At 38.3% G+C, this 18,339-nt stretch overlaps 1 protein-coding gene across 3 annotated transcripts in view; it reads left to right on the top strand.

Moving 5' to 3' along the window:
• COL19A1 (collagen type XIX alpha 1 chain) overlaps window positions 1-18,339 on the top strand; it is a 340,279-nt gene that overhangs the window by 215,823 nt on the left and 106,117 nt on the right. For all 3 annotated transcript variants that reach the window (XM_029066938.1, XM_029066939.2, XM_029066941.2), the window contains exon 16: window positions 7,638-7,691. In XM_029066938.1, coding sequence (XP_028922771.1) covers window positions 7,638-7,691 — 54 coding nt within the window. The remainder of the gene's footprint in view (window positions 1-7,637; window positions 7,692-18,339) is intronic.

Below are 18,339 nucleotides of genomic sequence, written 5' to 3' on the forward strand. Positions count from 1 at the left end.
TTGTTATTGAATGTTAAACCTAGATCTAGCCTTAGAAACATTAAAAACATACACTTAGTTTTCCTACTGTCAACAACCAGGATATCAAAAGAGGTTTTTAACAACTGATACCTGCAGTTTGGAGTGTCCCATATGGTGTACTACTAAAAATTTGTAGTTAGGCATTTGCTTGTGGTAAAACCTTCCAAATTTGCAAAGAAGCAGAGCCAACATCTTAAGTAATAGAAGCATGAGTGCATAAGTGCTTAAAGGTGACTATGGCACAGTGTAATCAGGCAGGTGGGAATTTACTAACCACAAAATCCCCGGAACTAAGTCAGAATCCTAACTTCAAGGTCTGGTCACCTCAATACAGCTTCGTTGAGCAACACATTTGAGGAGATTGTGCCATGGTAAGATGCTCAAACTGTGGATAGGGTGAACTGAATGGGAAACCAAAAACAAGAGAAAGCAGAGTGAAACTTTAAGAGTGTAGTAAACAAAGCCTCAGATGGTACTGCATCTCAGCTGAAAACTGTGTGGCAACTGCGGCAAACAGACCAGTCAAGAAAGGACTAGCTTTTTTCTTGAGCAGAGGTTTAGAAAAAAATTATGATACTGAGGCAAAACAGAAAGAGTACTAGATGCTGAACACAACAGAGGACAGTTTTCATTGTTATTAATTACTAATAGTATTGTTAATAATAAAAAATGTCCCCTTTTGGTGCTTGTTAAGTGCTTACAGTGTGCCAGACACTATACTAAGTGTTGGGGTAGATGAAAGATTATCAGCCTGGGCCTCAGTCCATGTCCCACTTGGGGGCTCACAATATTAATACCCATTTTACAGATAAGGTAGCTGAGGCACAGAGAAGCAAAGTGACTTGCCCAAGGTCACACAGTAGATACGTGGCCAGGGCCAGGATTAGAAACCCGGGTCCTTCTGACTTCCAGGACTCATGGTCTATCCAGGAGGCCACACTGACTCCTAGCCCACATATACCTATAGGTAAATCAAATACTGGTATGGTTGTTTTGTAAGTTTTACTGTGCCAAACACTGTACCAAGTGCCTGGGCAGATGTATCATAATTAAAATCGACACAGTCCCTGTCTCACATGGGACTCATTTAAATGGGAGGGAAAACAGGTATTTAATCTTCATTTAACAGATGAGGAAAATGTGGCACAGAGAAGTTAAGTGACTTACCCAAGTGTGGAGCCAGGATTAAAACCCAGGTCCCCTAACTATCAGGCCCATGCTATTTCCATTAGGCCATGCCTGCCTTCCAGACAACATAACCTATAGGTGAATCGCTCTCAACAGTGATTCCGTCATTCAAATATTTCAGTCTCGGCATATTCATTCTCTCAGTTAATCAATTGTATATATTGAGTCCTTACTATTTTCAGAGTACTGTACTAAGTGCTTGGAAGACTAACAACACATTATCACACAAACGCTCTACTGCCTCTCTGCTTATTGTTCTTGGCAGTTGCTTCCCCAATTTGCAAATAATTCTGTAGGTCTGTTTCTTAAGTAGATTTTAAGCACCCTGTTGGGCCTGGAATGTATTATCTCCTTCTGTTGAACCAAGGGCTTAGTACAGGGGGCTAACACTCAAGCACTCAAAATGTCATTACAATAGTTTCCTGGTCCCCATTTCAATAATGGTCCTACTCACCAGTCTAATATGGCCCTGTTCACCACACTTCAGTTCCATTCTCAAAGACAAGGAATGAATCCCATGGAGATGGCAAAAAATTATTTCAGAAATATTATGACGAGGCACATCTTTCTATGATTGAGGCTGAAAAATCTATGAAGCATGGTCTTTCAGAGAAGCAGCGCAGCTCAGTGGAAAGAGCATGGGCTTTGGAGTCAGAGGTCATGAGTTCGAATCCCAGGTCTGCCACTTGTCAACTGTGTGACTGTGGGCAAGTCACTTAACTTCTCTGTGCCTCAGTTACCTCATCTGTAAAAATGGGGACTAAGACTGTGAGCCCCATGTTGGGACAACCTGATTCCCCTGTGTCTACCCCAGCGCTTAGAACAGTGCTCTGCACATAGTAAGCGCTTAACAAATACCAACATTTTTTTTAAATCTTTCAACATATGGAGATATGCCTTTATGCCTTAATTCCAAATTTTGAGGACTGACAGAGCAATGACATATGGGTAAAGCCTCTGGGCTATTGTTGACCTGTTTTGCAAGTAGCTACAAGCAAGGAAGGGATACCCTGCTTAGACATCTGTACAGACTTCTTTACAACATATGCAGAAGAAAGTGTTTAGTACATAGTAAGCACTTAACAAAATACCACCAATATTATTATCATCATTATTATTATTAAATACTAGAGGATTTCAGATGCCAACTGCATCACCATCTTAAAGAGTTTAACTGTCAGAGGAAACCTCTATGGCATCTTACTGACCTCAAATAGAAGCTAGTTCTAAACAAGAGTCTTCCAGACTGTATCCCCGAGGAACACATACACTCAGAATTGTAATGAAGTTGTAGCAGCAAAAAAAGCACAAAAAAACAAAAAACTTGCTACATGTCAGATACAGGAAGAGTGCAGGGAAACACCCAGAGCTGGGTTCTGGCAAATTTAGAGTTTAAGCAAATTTGGCTGTCCTGAGAAATTCACTAAGATCCTAAAAATTCTGCACCATAATTGGGACAAACCTCTATAGCCCCCTTCTTCCTAGAAACTAAGGAACTCATTGCCTCATGGACTCAAAAGCATGAGGCTGCTCCAGTAGCTACACACTTCATTCATTCCTTTCAGACTGTTTTGTAGGTTGGGGGAAATCCCTGACCTTCTTGGAAAGGAGGGCATATGAGTAGGTTTCTTCTTTTCTTAATCTTGTTGATGCAGCATTTTTCGACTATTATATAGATTGAAGTGAATTTGGGGGAAACATTGATGATTGGAATGTGTTAAAATTCAGTTCGTATTCACTTAATTCTGGATGTTGGTCACTCTTGACTCTGGGCATACTCACAGTAGAATGTACACAGATGATTAGGTACTGCAAACAACAGTCAGTACTGCAAACAACAGTCAGTACAGGGCAGGTGATAATAGAGGTTTCCAACAGAGAAATCCTATCAGTCTTAGAAGATTTTCTTTGGCAACACAGTGCCACTCGTTACCGTTCTGCTTCCTAGGCCACAACAGCCTGAGGCATTGATAGATGAAATAGAAGAAAATGGAATCAAGAAAGTCAGCCTGTCCTTTAGTAGACTGACAAGAGCATTATGGCAGAGTAGCATGATATCAACATCAGTCCCAACTAAAACATGGGAAGCAGAGTGGCTCAGTGGAAAGCGCACGGGCTTGGGAGTCAGAGGTCATTGAGTTCGAACTCTGGCTCTGCCACTTGTCAGTTGTGTGACTGTGGGCAAGTCACTTCACTTCTCTGTGCCTCAGTTCCCTCATCTGTAAAATGGGAAGAAGACTGTGAGCCTCTCGTGGGACAATCTGATTACCCTGTATCCCCCCCAGTGCTTAGAACAGTGCTCTGCATATAGTAAGTGCTGAACAAATACCAACATTATTATTAAAAGTTTTTTAAAGCTGTAATAGTGCCCAACTTTCAATACAGCTGTGCAATCTAGACCCCAGACCGAGTATAGCATTCACTTTCTCTAGCAGGTTCATCAGCATCTTAAAAGAGCCATTATAAAAGCCAAATAAAAGGTAGAATCACCAATAAGATCTAGAATGCAGCCAGTGAACCATCTTTTTAAATAACACTTATTCTGGTAGATGTGAAGAGAGTGAATGACAGCAGGATATTTAAGCAACGTTGTGTGGTGAGCCAAGTTGGATAACTACAGGCTGGTAGTTCCACCAAAAAGTCTTAAAGATACAGCCCTACACAATTTTCAAACATATGGCACACCAGTGGACTAATGGGGACACAGCAGCAGCTGGCAGATCGGCTTGAGAATGCCAATCAGGACGAAGATGGCTCTTCTTGAGCAGAGATTTCCAGAAGGTCTAGATACAAAAGTGTAGAAATGAAACCAATGCTAGGCATTGCGAATAGCAAACTCCACAGATCAAAGATGATCTTTACCACATGAACAGAATGAGTGAGACTTATGCACAGTTAAGGTTCACTGTTATCTTCAATCTAGAGTACAACAAATGTGTTTATGTATATGTGTGTGTGCATATATAAGTAGAGAGACAGAGAGAGGTGGGGTTATTTTTATAATAGTAGGATATACTACTATATAGTAGAATATATAGTATAGTAACATTATATTCCTATGTTAATAGAAGCATCCCAGCTGGACTGCAAGCTCATTATGGGCAAGGAACATGTCTGCCAACTCTCTTGTATTTTACTCTCCCAAGATCTTAGTACAGTGCTCTGTAAATAGTAAACACTCAATAACTACCATTAGTTGATTGATTTTCTTATAAATTAGAAAATGCTGATAGTCTACATTTTCCTTCAGGATTCAGTCTACTCTCATTACCCTATAGATTCTCTAACAGGAAGATAGCTAAGTAGTGGTCTGAAAGAGTTGAACTTGTATTATAGATTATATAGTGGGTGAGCCTCTCCAAATCCAAATTCAATGCTTCTCTGACAGTTATGAGCTAAATGTTCAGATTGTTATCAAATATTCTCTTTAGTGGAGAAGGAGAGGCCTTTTATGACTATTATGGTATGGAAAAATGAAACAATGTTAGGTTTTCCAGTGCTACCCAAAATTATAAAAATATGTTTGGCATGTCACATCTTAGCCTATTGCAAAACACTGTGAACTAATCTATAAATTTCTTCACTGAGAAAAAACGATTGTTATTCAGGGAACACGTCTACAGATTCTGTTGTATTGTGCTCTCCCAAGTGCTAAGTACAGTACTATGCATACAGGTGCTAAATAAATACCATATAGTAAGTGTTCCAATAAATACCACTGATAATTGATAATGATTAATTGATTCGAGAAGCAGCATGGCCTAGTGGAGGAGAGTACAGTGGTCTGGAAGTCAGAGAACCTGGACTCTAATTCCAGCTCTGTCACTTGCTTTCTGTGTGACCTTGAGCAAGTTACTTAATTTCCCTGTGCCTCAATTTCCCCATAAGGGCAGAAATTGTGTCTGACATTAATTGCATATCTTCCGGTGCTTAAAACTATAGTAAGTACCTAACAAATACCATAATTACAATTATCATTATCATTATTCAACCATTTTGGGACAATAGTCATGAAAGTCAATTAATTGAATATGATGTAACACAATTCAGAATAGAATAAAATAGCTTTTTTGTGATGTGCAGTCCTTTTAAAAACTCAATTTTCAAAGTTCAAACTGTATGCTTCATTTCAATCAATCAGTGATATTTATTGGGCAGTTACTGAGTGCATTTAAAATAAATGGGCAAAATTGGACATTCAGTCAGTCTCACATAGAAATTCCAAAGATATATGGCCCTTAAATGTTTTAGTAGCAGACTTTCACTTCTAAAAGTCAAAAATAATATTTTATTGTCATCAGTTGAATCTCTGTTTTATCTCATGTTCCCATTGTAGATAAACATTATGTGCTTTTCCATCTGCTCCATTGGATGATGAGTTCCTTAAGGGCAAGGACCACACTCTCCATAGCATTTACTACAATACCTGGCACATAATAGGCACTCAGTAAATGCTGATGATATTGATATTCTTGATTACACTCTTGGCATGCATAAATTCCTCTCCATGGATAACTGCGATTTATAAGGCTGACAGGTGATTGTGTAAATTGAGCAATAGGCAGTTTAGAGTTGGATTCTGGCCATACAAATACTTGTGTTTGCATTATTATCCCCCTGTTCTATTAAATTATGTAGTGATTGGTCACCTTAAAAACTATATTCTGAGTTTTAATTTTGATAATGCATAGTCTAGGCTTTTTTACCAATCTTGGATTTGCTCTTTTTCACTCTTCCCTGTCAGATTGCTTTCATCTCTCTGGCAGTTACAGAAATGCAAACTGAAAAATTGAATCTTTGATTTTAACTAAAATCAAATTAAATCAGTTGCTTGTGTGAAGATACAGTAACAGATTTGGCTTCAGTTTGTGTTTTTTTTAATTAATACATTATTGAACGTTATTCTTTGAATCAAAATTTTTAGCATGATTAGTTTTCTCAATAGTTATTGCATCTCGTTTACTAAAAGAGCCAATATATTGAGTTTTAGAAAAATCTGCACTTCCCAAACACCATAATGGATTTTTTTGCGGGGGAAATATGTACTGTTTTTAATACTTATTTACATCTTAACCCATCAGATTATTACATTTAAATTCAAAGGAGTAACAGTATTTATTAAGTGCTTACTATGTGCAGAGCTAAGCTGTACTAAGCACTTGGAAAGAGTATAGGCAGCCATTAGACACAGACTCCATCCTCGAGTGGTTCACAATCTATGAATGGAAAGCACATGAAACACAAATTTTGTTGTTTCCCCAAATATCAAAAATCAGCCATAATTCACAGTTGCATGAAAATTTAGTCATTAAAAAGAAGCCCTAACCCACAGCCCTGAACCCCAAATTCTCCCTCTCCCAATTAAACACAATGGTGCATTTTCTCCATAGCAGCTGTTAGTCCTTTACTTACAATTTGTTCTAGAGTCCTACCTCTTACTCTTTGTTTTTCTTCTTCCTTATGTCAGGGCTTAGGTTTTAAAGACTGAAAACCAAATAGAGATTTAATAGATTTGAGTTTATATGACTTCAGTGAAGCTTTGGTCAAGGCATATTCACAACATACATTATGATAGGCCCAGTGAATGTTTCCAAATGATTGTGCTGATCACATTATGTTAAAACATTCTGCAATAAGTGATAATGAGTCACTGATCTGATTTCAGTTGCATTACAGCCCAGACCTTATCATTTGTGAGTATACCACAGATGAGGGTAAATAGTAATCCTAATAAAGGAATTCACACTCAGAAATATTACTTCTCCATCAGTGGACTTCCTGAGGTCATTTGATTTTATGAGAAAATAACTTTAGGGTGGTATGGCTGCCAAAAGGTATTAGCATACTCTTCTGGTTTGCCCTTGAAATGAAGTTTTAGCTAGTTGTGAAAATGAACAGGTGACAAATGGCAAGTGATGAGTCTCAATAAACAAGATGCCTGCATATCAGCCCACTAGTGGACACACCAGAAGTCAGTCTAGATAAATCAGTCATGTTAAATGAACTGCATGCAACCTATAAATATTATTATAGGGCTTGCAGTAGCACTTCAGCCAGTATTGTATCCCAAACCACAGAACTTTATCTAATCCACAGTTCAGTGGGTCATCTGGATGATGCAGGGTTTGTTTTATGTTATTACCTTATCAATATGTCTTTGTTCAAGGAAACACCACACAAAAAAGCTGACCATAAAAAATCAGGTAATGTAAATGTATTGTGTAGTATGGTTATTTTAGAACTGTCCTGAGACTATTAGAACTAACTGATGGTGTAATCAGTAGTACAGGGTTATTTAGAAGCGGAAAGATTCTGATTTTTTTTGTTAATATGCCCGCTAATTAATTGTGCTCTTAAGTGTATTGCTGTATTCAAAGCAGCTGAGAGCAATAATGCTGATAAATTCTTTTTTCTCTTTTTGTTTAAAGGGAAGAAGGGGCAAAACAGGTCCCCCTGGGAAACCAGGACCACCCGGCCCTCCGGTGAGTAAGCAAAGAAAGACCCCTGATTCTAGGAAATATGTGTTAGGGAAGTAGTCAAAATTCATGGTCCAGCACTGATATTTTAAACTCCAACAAAGAATCCATGTGAGCATATTTTCCCCTTTACTATCGAAAGGCTTTGTTTTGCCCAATGCCTATTTGCTGCTCCTGAGTAATATGATAGGTACCAGCAATGCACATTTACATTTTAAGACACTTGAGTGCTAATGCTGGCTCTTCCATTTGCCTGTTATGTGACATTGGGTAAGTCATATATCTTCTCCACGCCTCGGGTTTGTCATGTGTAAAATGGGGAATAGATACCAGTTTCCCTTCCCCCTGACATTATGAACCCCATGTGTACAATGACTGTGTATGATTTCATTATATCTACCCCACTACTATATAGAGTATTTGGCACAAAGTAAGTACTATTTCTTATACCATTTATTATTATTATTGTTATTTAAGATATTGTGTGGCACGCATGCTTTTGTTCTACAAAAATGGATCCAGGAACTTTTCACCCCACAGAACTGAGGCAAGTTGTGTGGGGAGAGCACTGCTAAAGTACAGTTCCTCAATGGGACTCGGGGTGGGAGAGAAGAAAAGAAAGTTCTGAACAGCTGTTTCGTGTGCAGAGAAGCACAACAGCCCTTTCTAAAATCTCCTCCCCTACACTTACATTGTCCTAGCCTTTACATTAGGTTTGCTTCTTGTGGATTTGTGGCATTTGTTGAACATCTGTGATCTTCTGACTCTCCAATTTTGGAAGTATTGAAATCCTGATAGCAACAGAAAAAATCCTGCTGGTATTACTGCTGAAGTGGTCCAAATTTCCCAGCAGGAATTGACATAGCAATGGGGAAAAAATGTGTTGTCTTGGTTCTCATTCCAATTTTTTTGGTAGAAGAAAAAAAAAAAAAGAATGGATATTGCCAGGAATTGTTTAGTAGTTTAGGGGAAGACAACTAATGCTTGCTAACTATTGTCACTGGGCATTCATGCAAGTTTACCAAATATATGATCCTTTATGTAAGATGAGATAATTATGGTCTCAGAGGAAGAATTTGAGAGATGAAGGTCTGTACAGAGAGCTTGCCAACTGTGTGAACCAGGGGAGGATTTTATTCAATTCTGGAATGAATAATCAACCCTAGATCAAATGAGTTTACTGCAGAATTTAAAAGATTAAGAAATGCAGAATTATATGAAATGATTTGTACTGTGCAAAACAGAGGTTTATGCTTTGGTCAGAAATGTGGAAGTTTTCTTTAACTACATTATTCGAACACTTAAACCCAGACAAGGATCTGAAATGCCGAATCAGTGCCCAAATAAACATCTTGATAATGAAAAATAATTTAATATCTGTATCCTTTAGACTAAAGTAACATAGAATTTGTTGAAGCGGAAAAATCCATCCTGAAAGCAAAAATAATTATTTTCAGTTTTTTGGTAAAAAAAGATTTAGAAAATCTAAAGAATTGAGGATCGTAGCATAAATAAAATAGTACTTCTTAGAAAACTGTGACCACCATCTAGATTGTAAGCTCCCTGAGTGCAGGGATCACGTCTTTCCAATTCTGTGGTATTTAATTTTCTTTAGCACTTAGTACAATATTCTGCACAGAGTAAATGTTCAATAAATAAGGTGGACCATTATCCAAATGCTTATGTAATTCATTATACAAGTTTTAAATAAGTATCTACCTACATTTCCTTAAACCCACAAGGTACTATTAAAACACAAGATTTCAAGGGTCTGAGTATGTTAATCCACAGTTGTAGATTAACTGTGTGGAAGGAGCTGAAGGAACTTCCTCAGTCTAGCTAACAAAAATGAGACAGATGAAGACCCTTGAATTCGTTGCCTCCCTACTTCTGTCTTTCCACTAGCCCTGGCCTCATTACAACCACTATAACCCAAATGGTCACTATTAATTGAGAAGAGTAGAGAAAGCACAGAACTGGGTGTCAGGACAACCAGGTTTTAATTCTGGTCTCACCACCTGCCTGCTGTATGACCACCGGCAAGCTACTTCTCTGTGTTAGTTTCCTCATCTGTAAAATGGAGATTAAATAACTTCTCCCTCCCCCATAGATTGACTATTTCTGACCTGATTATCTTGTATCTTCCCCAGTAAGTACAGTATTTGACACATAGGAAGTGTTTAACAAATACCACCGTGGTGGAAAAAGAGATCATTCTCTAGATGTAGTGGAGACAGCTGAGAAGCAGCATGGCTTAGTGGATAGAATGAGCACTAGAGCCTGGAAGTCAGAAGGACCTGGGTTCTTATCGTGGTTCTACCACTTATCTGCTGTATGACTTTGAGCAAGTCACTTCATTTCTCTGTGTCTCCGTTACTTCATCTGACTGAGCCCTATGAGAAATGACTGTGAGCCCCATGAGGAACAGTGACAGTGTCCCACCTGATTAGTTTTGTATTTACCACAGCTCTTAGTACAGTGCTTGGCACATAGTAAGTGCTTAATGCATGCCATTTTTTAAAAAAAAAATTGAAATACTTGCCTAATCAAAGAAGTTGTATCTTTTTCTGAAGCAGCATACTCAGTGAGTAGAGCACAGTCCTGGGACAAAGAAGTTTATGGCTTCTAATCCAGGCTCCACTACTTTTTTGTCATGTGGCTGTGGGCAAGTCACTTCACTTCTCTGTGCCTCAGTTTCCTCATCTGTAAAATGGGGATTAAGATTGTGAGCCCTATGTAGGACAGGGACTGGTGAACAAACCAGTGCCTGGCATGTGCATGTGCCTAGTAAGTGCTTAACAAATGCCATAATATTATAATTATTTCTGCCTCCATTTTTCTGAAGTAAATTCACTGGGTATTTTTTCATGTTTGATTTTCTTAAAAAAAAAAAAGTATAGTCATCCTATATAATAAATATTCCTTTTAAGGAAAGGCACATTTTCTCCAGGCCCCTTTTATAACAGTCCCCAGTTACAGAGCTCTGATTGGCCCCAAGGACTTACTCCTTTTTTCTCTTCTTGAAATGATACTTCCTTAAAGAAAACTATTACAGGCCCAAAATATTTAATTAAAAACTCTTATGAAATTGTTAATTGAATCATCTCTGTGTACTTGTTTCATTTCATATTAATTATTGTTCCCATAATTATTTAATCTGTACAACCCATTTAATACAAGTAGCATTTTCTGATCAATCATAAACAGTTAAAAGTGAAAGTATAGTCCTCTAATAATACTTTCAGTGAAATAACCTGTACAGTAATACAATTTTTAATCAAACACAACCTCTTTTTATTGCAACAAAATCATATACAATAGGAACCAAACACAGTTTTTTTTATTGCAACAAAATCATTTACAATATGAAACTACAACAACAAGCTTAATTGGAAAAAAACAAAATCTTTCCACTCCAGACTGTAAACTTACAATACTGTTTCCAATGTATCAGAATATCAGTCTTGCCTGCATATCGAATTTCTAGTTTACCTAAAAACCTGCCCAGTAGAAACAAAAACTTGGCTTAAGGTGACATTGACTTACTTGTTAAGCCTCAGAAACCTCAATTTATTCTCCCTAAACAACCAATTGTCAGATACCTGTGAAGAACACAAGAAGCCAGCCGAAAATAAAATAAAAAAATCAGGGTAAGATAATTTAATTGAATATTTAAAAGATATGTTCATGTCAATTCACCTATTATGCAGTCTCTTTTCCCATTAGCTCATCGCTATACAAAGGTTTATTAAACAGTGTTTAATTTTGAAATAGTCGTTCAATATACAGAAGCAGCGTGGCTCGCTGGAAAGAGCATGGGCTTGGGAGTCAGAGGACATGGGTTCTAATCCTGCCTCTGCCACTTGTCTGCTGTGTGAAATTAGGCAAGCCACTTATCTTCTCTGTACCTGTTACCTCATCTGTAAAATGGGAATTAAAACTATGAACCCCAAGTGGGGCAACCTGATTATCTTGTATCTACCCCAGTGCTTAGAACAGTGCTTGGCACATAGTAAGCACTTTACAAATACCATTATTATTATCATTATTATTATTACGTTACAGGGGTTCTCCATGAATCAGCCCTTTGTCCTCGAAGATGAGGAAGTATCTTGAATGGCTATATCGAGGGAACATTCTCCCATAGACTTACATGCACTTTTAAATTTTAACTAAATGAAAAGTTGTAGTTTGATTATAAATGTTTGCAGAAGTCAGAAAAAGAAGAAGCTTTTTCAGCTAACTGTGGTTGTGCATTGAGATGTTGAGGCGTAAGTCAGTAGTGGCTATGTGTATCATGGAGTGGCTGTAACCTGAGGTATACCTATATTTATTTATCAATCAATCGTGTTCACTGGGACTTTTATATGTGCAGAGCAGTTTACTGATATAACATTGTAACAGTTGGTAAACATGTTCTTTGTCAAAAAAGAGCTTACAAGGTGCTCTATTCTTGATGTTACTTTATTAGTATTGCTTTTACTTTTTCTAATACTGCAACATTAGCTGTGTGGTATGCTCTGATGACGCATTTCAGTGCACAGCAATGTGGAAAACATTGAACCAGAAAAGTTATGTAGTGCAGCAGCTCCCTCTACTGATTTTTAAAGCAGACTTTTTCTCCCCTTTTGAAGAGAAATGACAATCTCCACAGTCATTTAGGTCACTGCTAATGGAGAAAAACATTCCAGTATTTGAGACTTCAGCATAAATCCACTTACCTTTCACAAACCCTTTTCATCATTTTTGATACATTTGCTACTTAAAGAATGTATTTATGTTTAAAATAGGGCTATTTTTCTTGTAGGCAGTTTTCCCCCATCTACTTGAAGTGAGAGTGCTTATTTGATTTTTTACATGCATATTTATTGCAGAAATCTGTGAGGTTATTACAGTGTCAAACTATTAAGAGCTTACTCCTGAGAGAAGCCAATTCTCCTTTTTAAACTTTAGAAAATATGCGATTTAGGATAAAACACTTATATTCTCTTTGAATTTCTTAGTTAATAATTGTGGGGTTTGTTAAATGCTCTGAGCCAGGCAGTATACTAAGCACTGGGATTGATACATGCAAATCAGGTTGGACACTGTTCGTCACCCATCTGGAGCTCATAATCTGAATAACCCTTTGACAGGTGAAGTAACTGTCAGTGAAATACTTATAATACTTATAATAGAGAAGTGAAGTGACTTGCTCAAAGTCACGCAGCAGACAAGGGCAGAGCTGGGATTAGAACCCAACTCCTTCTGACTCCCAGGCCCATGTTCTATTCACTTGGCCATGCTGCTTTTCTAAATATATATACATCAGTGGAAAGAGCACGGGTTTGGGAGTCAGAGGTCATAGGTTTGAATCCTGGCTCTGCCACTTGTCAGTTGTGTGACTGTGGGCAAGTCACTTAACTTCTCTGTGCCTCGGTTACCTCATCTGTAAAATGGGGATTAAGACTGTGAGCCTCACGTGGGACAACCTGATTACCCTGTATCTACCTCATCGCTTAGAACAGTGCTCTGCACATAGTAAGCACTTAACAAATACCAACATTATTATTATTATTAATATATATGTATGTATATTTCTATGTATCTTTACTCCCCTTCAGCTTTTACTTTTCTCTGGAAGATCACTTTTTGGTTTAAAAAAATAGTAATTGAGCAACTGGAAGAACTAAATAAAATATTGTCAAAATAAGTCTATGAACAGAGATTGCATGCAAAAAATCTTAATAGTAGCATGGTAATTTGGTGCCCCCAGGTGCTGTGGGTATTTTCTTTCTGTGGCCACTCTGCTGACCAGCTGACCAGCTGAGGATCATAGCCAAGGTCTGGGTGACAGTGGCCTATATCTCAAATCCTGCCTAATTTCAAAAGGTCACATAACTTCCAAATAGATTTGGGCTAGGACTGTGGCAAATGACTAGGGCTGAAACCATTTAATCAGCCATATCAAGATTGTCTCAGTCTCCAAGTGCTCAAACACAATTGATAGGAGTCCCAGGAGCTCCCTTTGTCCCCTAAACCTGGGTTTAGAAAAGACTTCCAGATAGCCATGGAACCCTAGAACCTGGACTGAGCCCCAGTGCTACCTCAGAGTTTATGGGTACAGTCCAAGGGCATTGCACAAGCCCAGAGGACTCAGAATTGTTTCCTACTAATAAATGCCATGGAAAAAATGATCAGAGGCTTCACCAAAATTCACTTTCCACTATTAATTTAGGGATTCCAAGCCTATAAGTTTTGGTTTCCTCACTTCCTGTAAAAGCACAGAACCTCAATAGCCACTTTCCATGAACCCCCTAGATTTTAAGTGCCTTGAGAGTAGGGAGGATGTCTGACAACTCTATCATACTCTCCCAAGAGATTAGTACAGTGCTTGGACACAGAGTAAGTACTTAATGAATACTATTATCTGATGATAAGATACTCTAATGGCAGGGTGCAGGGAAAACTATTTGTTTAGTTGAGTTAGTGGAAATAGTAATGTTATCATGAAAATATAACTATCTCAAATCAATAACGTATTAACATGAAAAATAATCATCTCACCACCCTGCTGTACACTTATTAACTGGTGGCTGGATTACTATAATAGCCTCCTGTAATCCCTGCCATGAACCTTTATGCTCTCCAGGCTTTTGAACTGACCTTTTATTTAAAATATGGTATTTCTTAAATGCTTATTATATGCCAGGCAATATAGTAGGTGCTAGGGTGGATAAAAGGTAATTCAGGTTGGACACAATCTCTGGCTCATATAGGGTTCATGGTCTTAATCCTCATTTTACCAATGAGGTAACTCAGGCACAGAGAGGTAAGTGACTTGCTGAAGGTCAAACAGCAAATAAGTGGTGGAGCTGGAATCAGAACCCAAGTCCTCTGATTCTCATGTTGTGCTCTTTTCACTGGCCATGCTGCTTCAATAGACATCATTCCTCTTGTCAAAAACCTCCAATGACTAGCCAGTTTTTCTTGCACAAAATGAAATGCCTAACCCTTTGTTTCAAGGCTCCCCATCAGCTGTTTTTGGCAGTGGATGTATCTACCAACTCTTATATTGTACTCTCCTAAGTTCTGTGTACAGTGCTCTGCACACAGTAAGCACTCATTAATTATGACTGATTTTTTTTTACTTATCTTTTCTTCTCCTACATCCAGCTCACTGTCTTGTCTTCTCTCATATAGACTTCCTGAATTGGATTTAATGTAATCTACCAAATCATGCACCTCTCCAATTGATCAAACAATCGGTGATATTGATTGTTTACTCTGTGTGAGAACACTGTACTAAGCACTTAGGAAAATAGACAGACATATTCCCTGCCTACAAGGACCTTACTGTGAGACTAACTGAGGATGAGACTAAAGGCTTCACTTCCAGAGCTTTTTGGGTGGAACAGGCCCTCTACCTTGCCAACCTCATCTTGTTGAATGCCCAGATATCACCCATCCCTGGAACCTGGAGAGGTTCCTCTTACTCCTTCAAGAATTCAAGACTGGGTTATTAGCTTCTCACTTCCTGGCACAACCCTGAACCTGGTAGGGCTTCTTGGGTTAAATCTGGGGGGCACCTACATCCCTGCCTACCCAGACAGCCTGGTATGTGGTCCAGGGCCTGATATGATCCAAAGGTCTGATAGAGTCATGAGAGGATTTTTGGAGAGCCACGTTGCAACTCCTGGAGGCCACACCCTTTATCACCTCAGCCTGAGCCAATGGCATCTCTAACTCAGCTGTCAAAGAACTGAACAGGAGAATTGATTTGATAGAGGAAGACTAATTTGAACTCTAGGACCATGTTGTTTATTATCTCTTGCCATTTTGTAGTACCTGTTGTTTTATAGGCATTATGAGTGGTATGCCTGTAGAAAGCTGAAAAGATTAAAATTTTCCAGAATGTTACATTTGGTAAATTCATCTTTGACTTTTAACTCATAACTAGTTGTTCAACGTTCACATTAAACACTGTCCAGAGCCAAATGTAGATGTGGATGTCAAGAAACTCTCACCTAAAATCTATCTCTTTCTGATCATCTGGTTGATTCTCAGATACCTTCTACTCCAGAAGACTTCACTATTCAGAGCTCCATGCAGATGCCCTACGTGTCATTGCACTCACCTCTGACCCATTTTCCCCCTCTGATATTCGCCAAAATATAGGGTCAGAATTCTCACTGACTATTTGAACACTAATGCTCATTGAATAATTCTATACACCCTCTAGTTTCTAATAATTCAATATGTATGTCTGTGCCACCAACCTAGTTATCTTAAGTAGCCAGCAGTTTGCTTGGAAAATCTCATTTCCTCAGCCTAAGGAAATATTGTCAGTCTACCAACATTTTGAAAGTGAATGAATGTTATCAGTTAATTACAGTAAACAGAAAATCAAAGCAATGATAAGTGGAAGCGGCCTTCATGGGGGCTGAAGAATTTATGCATTTGAGACCATATTGGAATAGTCCTAGCTCACAGGAGAGAGTCTAGAAACAGTTGGTTTTTCTGTTTATTTTGTTGGAGGTGGTCTTTTTGTCTGCCACTAGATAGAAATAATTTGTTACACATATCCCCATCTTTGCTAGTTTTCAGGCTCCTGTGGCTTTTATCAGCCTCAGTCAGGTCAATAATACTGCCTCTGCGGTATGGTGAAGTACTCTAAAAATCCCTGCTGTTTTTTTTATATTGCAGGAAGCTGACAAATAATTTTTCTTTTTGCAAGGAAAGGATGTCTGGAACATTTTTATGGATGGGTAGGAACATAGGGAGCATTAAAAAAAAAATTGGGGGCCCTCATACCGTGAAGATCATTGAAATTTACTCATAGCTGGTTCAGTAATACAGCGTGTTTACTGCTGACTATATTGATTAGCTTCCTGGGACTCTGAGATGATAGGAAGCTTTCCAATAAACCCATCTTTTCTGATTGGGCGATTCATCTGTTAGACCTAAAGGATTATGTTGCATAATTTAAAAAATCTATTTGAAAAAGGATTAATTATATATGGCGAAGGCATTTTCTCTTATATCTTCCTCCCACTCCCATTCAAAACTGACATGTGAAACCAGGATCTTTAAAATTTTGGAAATTAATCAGGTTGCATATTCAGTATTTATTCATGCAACCATACACTGCCTATGCTTGAATTCTCTCAATTACACAGCTCAATATGAAGGCCAAAAACCTTCAAGCTTAGTTCAAGAGAGCACTTTACTGTATGCCCAAAGGAGCAAGTTTGAAAATTGTCCAAAGTGACAGATGTGCAAAATTCTCATTCAAGAGACAGCAGCTTCCTGTGCTCCAATCCTTCAACTGTTAATCTCACTGCCTCTCAGCTTCTAAACCAGAGATGCTAGGAATTTCTTGGCCAGAGAGTCTAGTAAACTCTAGATGTTTTTGGAGCATCACACAGATAAGAATCAGTGCAGGAAAAAGAGCTGCTTGCAGGAAAATGTCATGTGGCCACATATCCACAGGCCTGCCATAAAATTATAGTCGAGAGACTGACTGAACTATTTTAACTGGAAAAAATATTTGTCTGAGGAACTTCTCAACTCCTACCCAAAAATAGATCCTCTATCTCATCACTTTTAAGTGGTAATTCCCAAAGTGTTTGCTCAAGTTTTCCCTCCACTGTGTCAAAAACTAACAGCTGGTAAGCATCTAGAATTTGTTTCCCTAGGAAGTTGTATCGCTAAAATGTCCACAGGATCAAGAAGGCAAAAGGTCAGAAATTAATAACTAATTTATCAAAGGCATGGCTATTTGACTAGAATCAATTTAATCAATAGTATTAATAATAGCCCTGTATTACATACTTGGGAGACTACAATAAAGTTAGTGGACATGATCTGGCCTCAGGGATCTTACAGTCTATCTAGGAAGACAAACACCAAAATAAATTACCAATAAGGTGATGCAAAAGAAAATACAGATATGTATGTATTTGCAATGATGGGAGTGTGACTAAGTAACCAAGGACATAGGTGATGTGGAAGTGCCAAAATGGTAGTAGGGGATGGAAAAAGAATGGGAGATCAGCCATTAATCAACAAAGGATTTCTGGAGATAATGTGATTTCCAAAGAGCCTTGAAGATGGTGAGGGCAGTGGTCCGCCAGATGTAAAAGGGGAGGGAATTCCAAGCAGGAGGGAGGCATAGTGAATATGTTCACTCAAGAATTGATCAATCAATCATATTTATTGAGTGTTTACTTTGAGCACTATACTAATCACTTGGGAGACTACAACAGAGTTGGTAGACACGTTCTCTGGCCACAACAGCTAACAGTTTGAAGAACAGTGAAGCATATAATAATAATAATAATGATGATGGTATTTAAGTGCTTAACATGTGCCAGACACTGACTAAATGCAGGGATGAATACAAGCAAATCAGGCTGCCTAAAGTCCTTGTCCCATGTGGTGCTCACAATCTCAATCCCCATTTTACTGATGAAGTAACTGAGGCCCAGAGAAGTGAAGTAACTTGCTCAGGGTCACACAGCAGCCAAGTCTCAGAGCCAGGACTAGAACCCATGACCTTCTGACTTCCAGACCTGTGCTCTATACACTACACCATGTTGTGCATATGAGCTATGGTGTAGTTTAAGAAGATCAAAGCTTGTCCTCTTGACTGTAAGCTCATTGTAGGCAAGGG

This window comes from Ornithorhynchus anatinus, chromosome 1, assembly GCF_004115215.2.
Source record: "Ornithorhynchus anatinus isolate Pmale09 chromosome 1, mOrnAna1.pri.v4, whole genome shotgun sequence".
Classification (NCBI taxonomy): Eukaryota; Metazoa; Chordata; class Mammalia; order Monotremata; family Ornithorhynchidae; genus Ornithorhynchus; species Ornithorhynchus anatinus.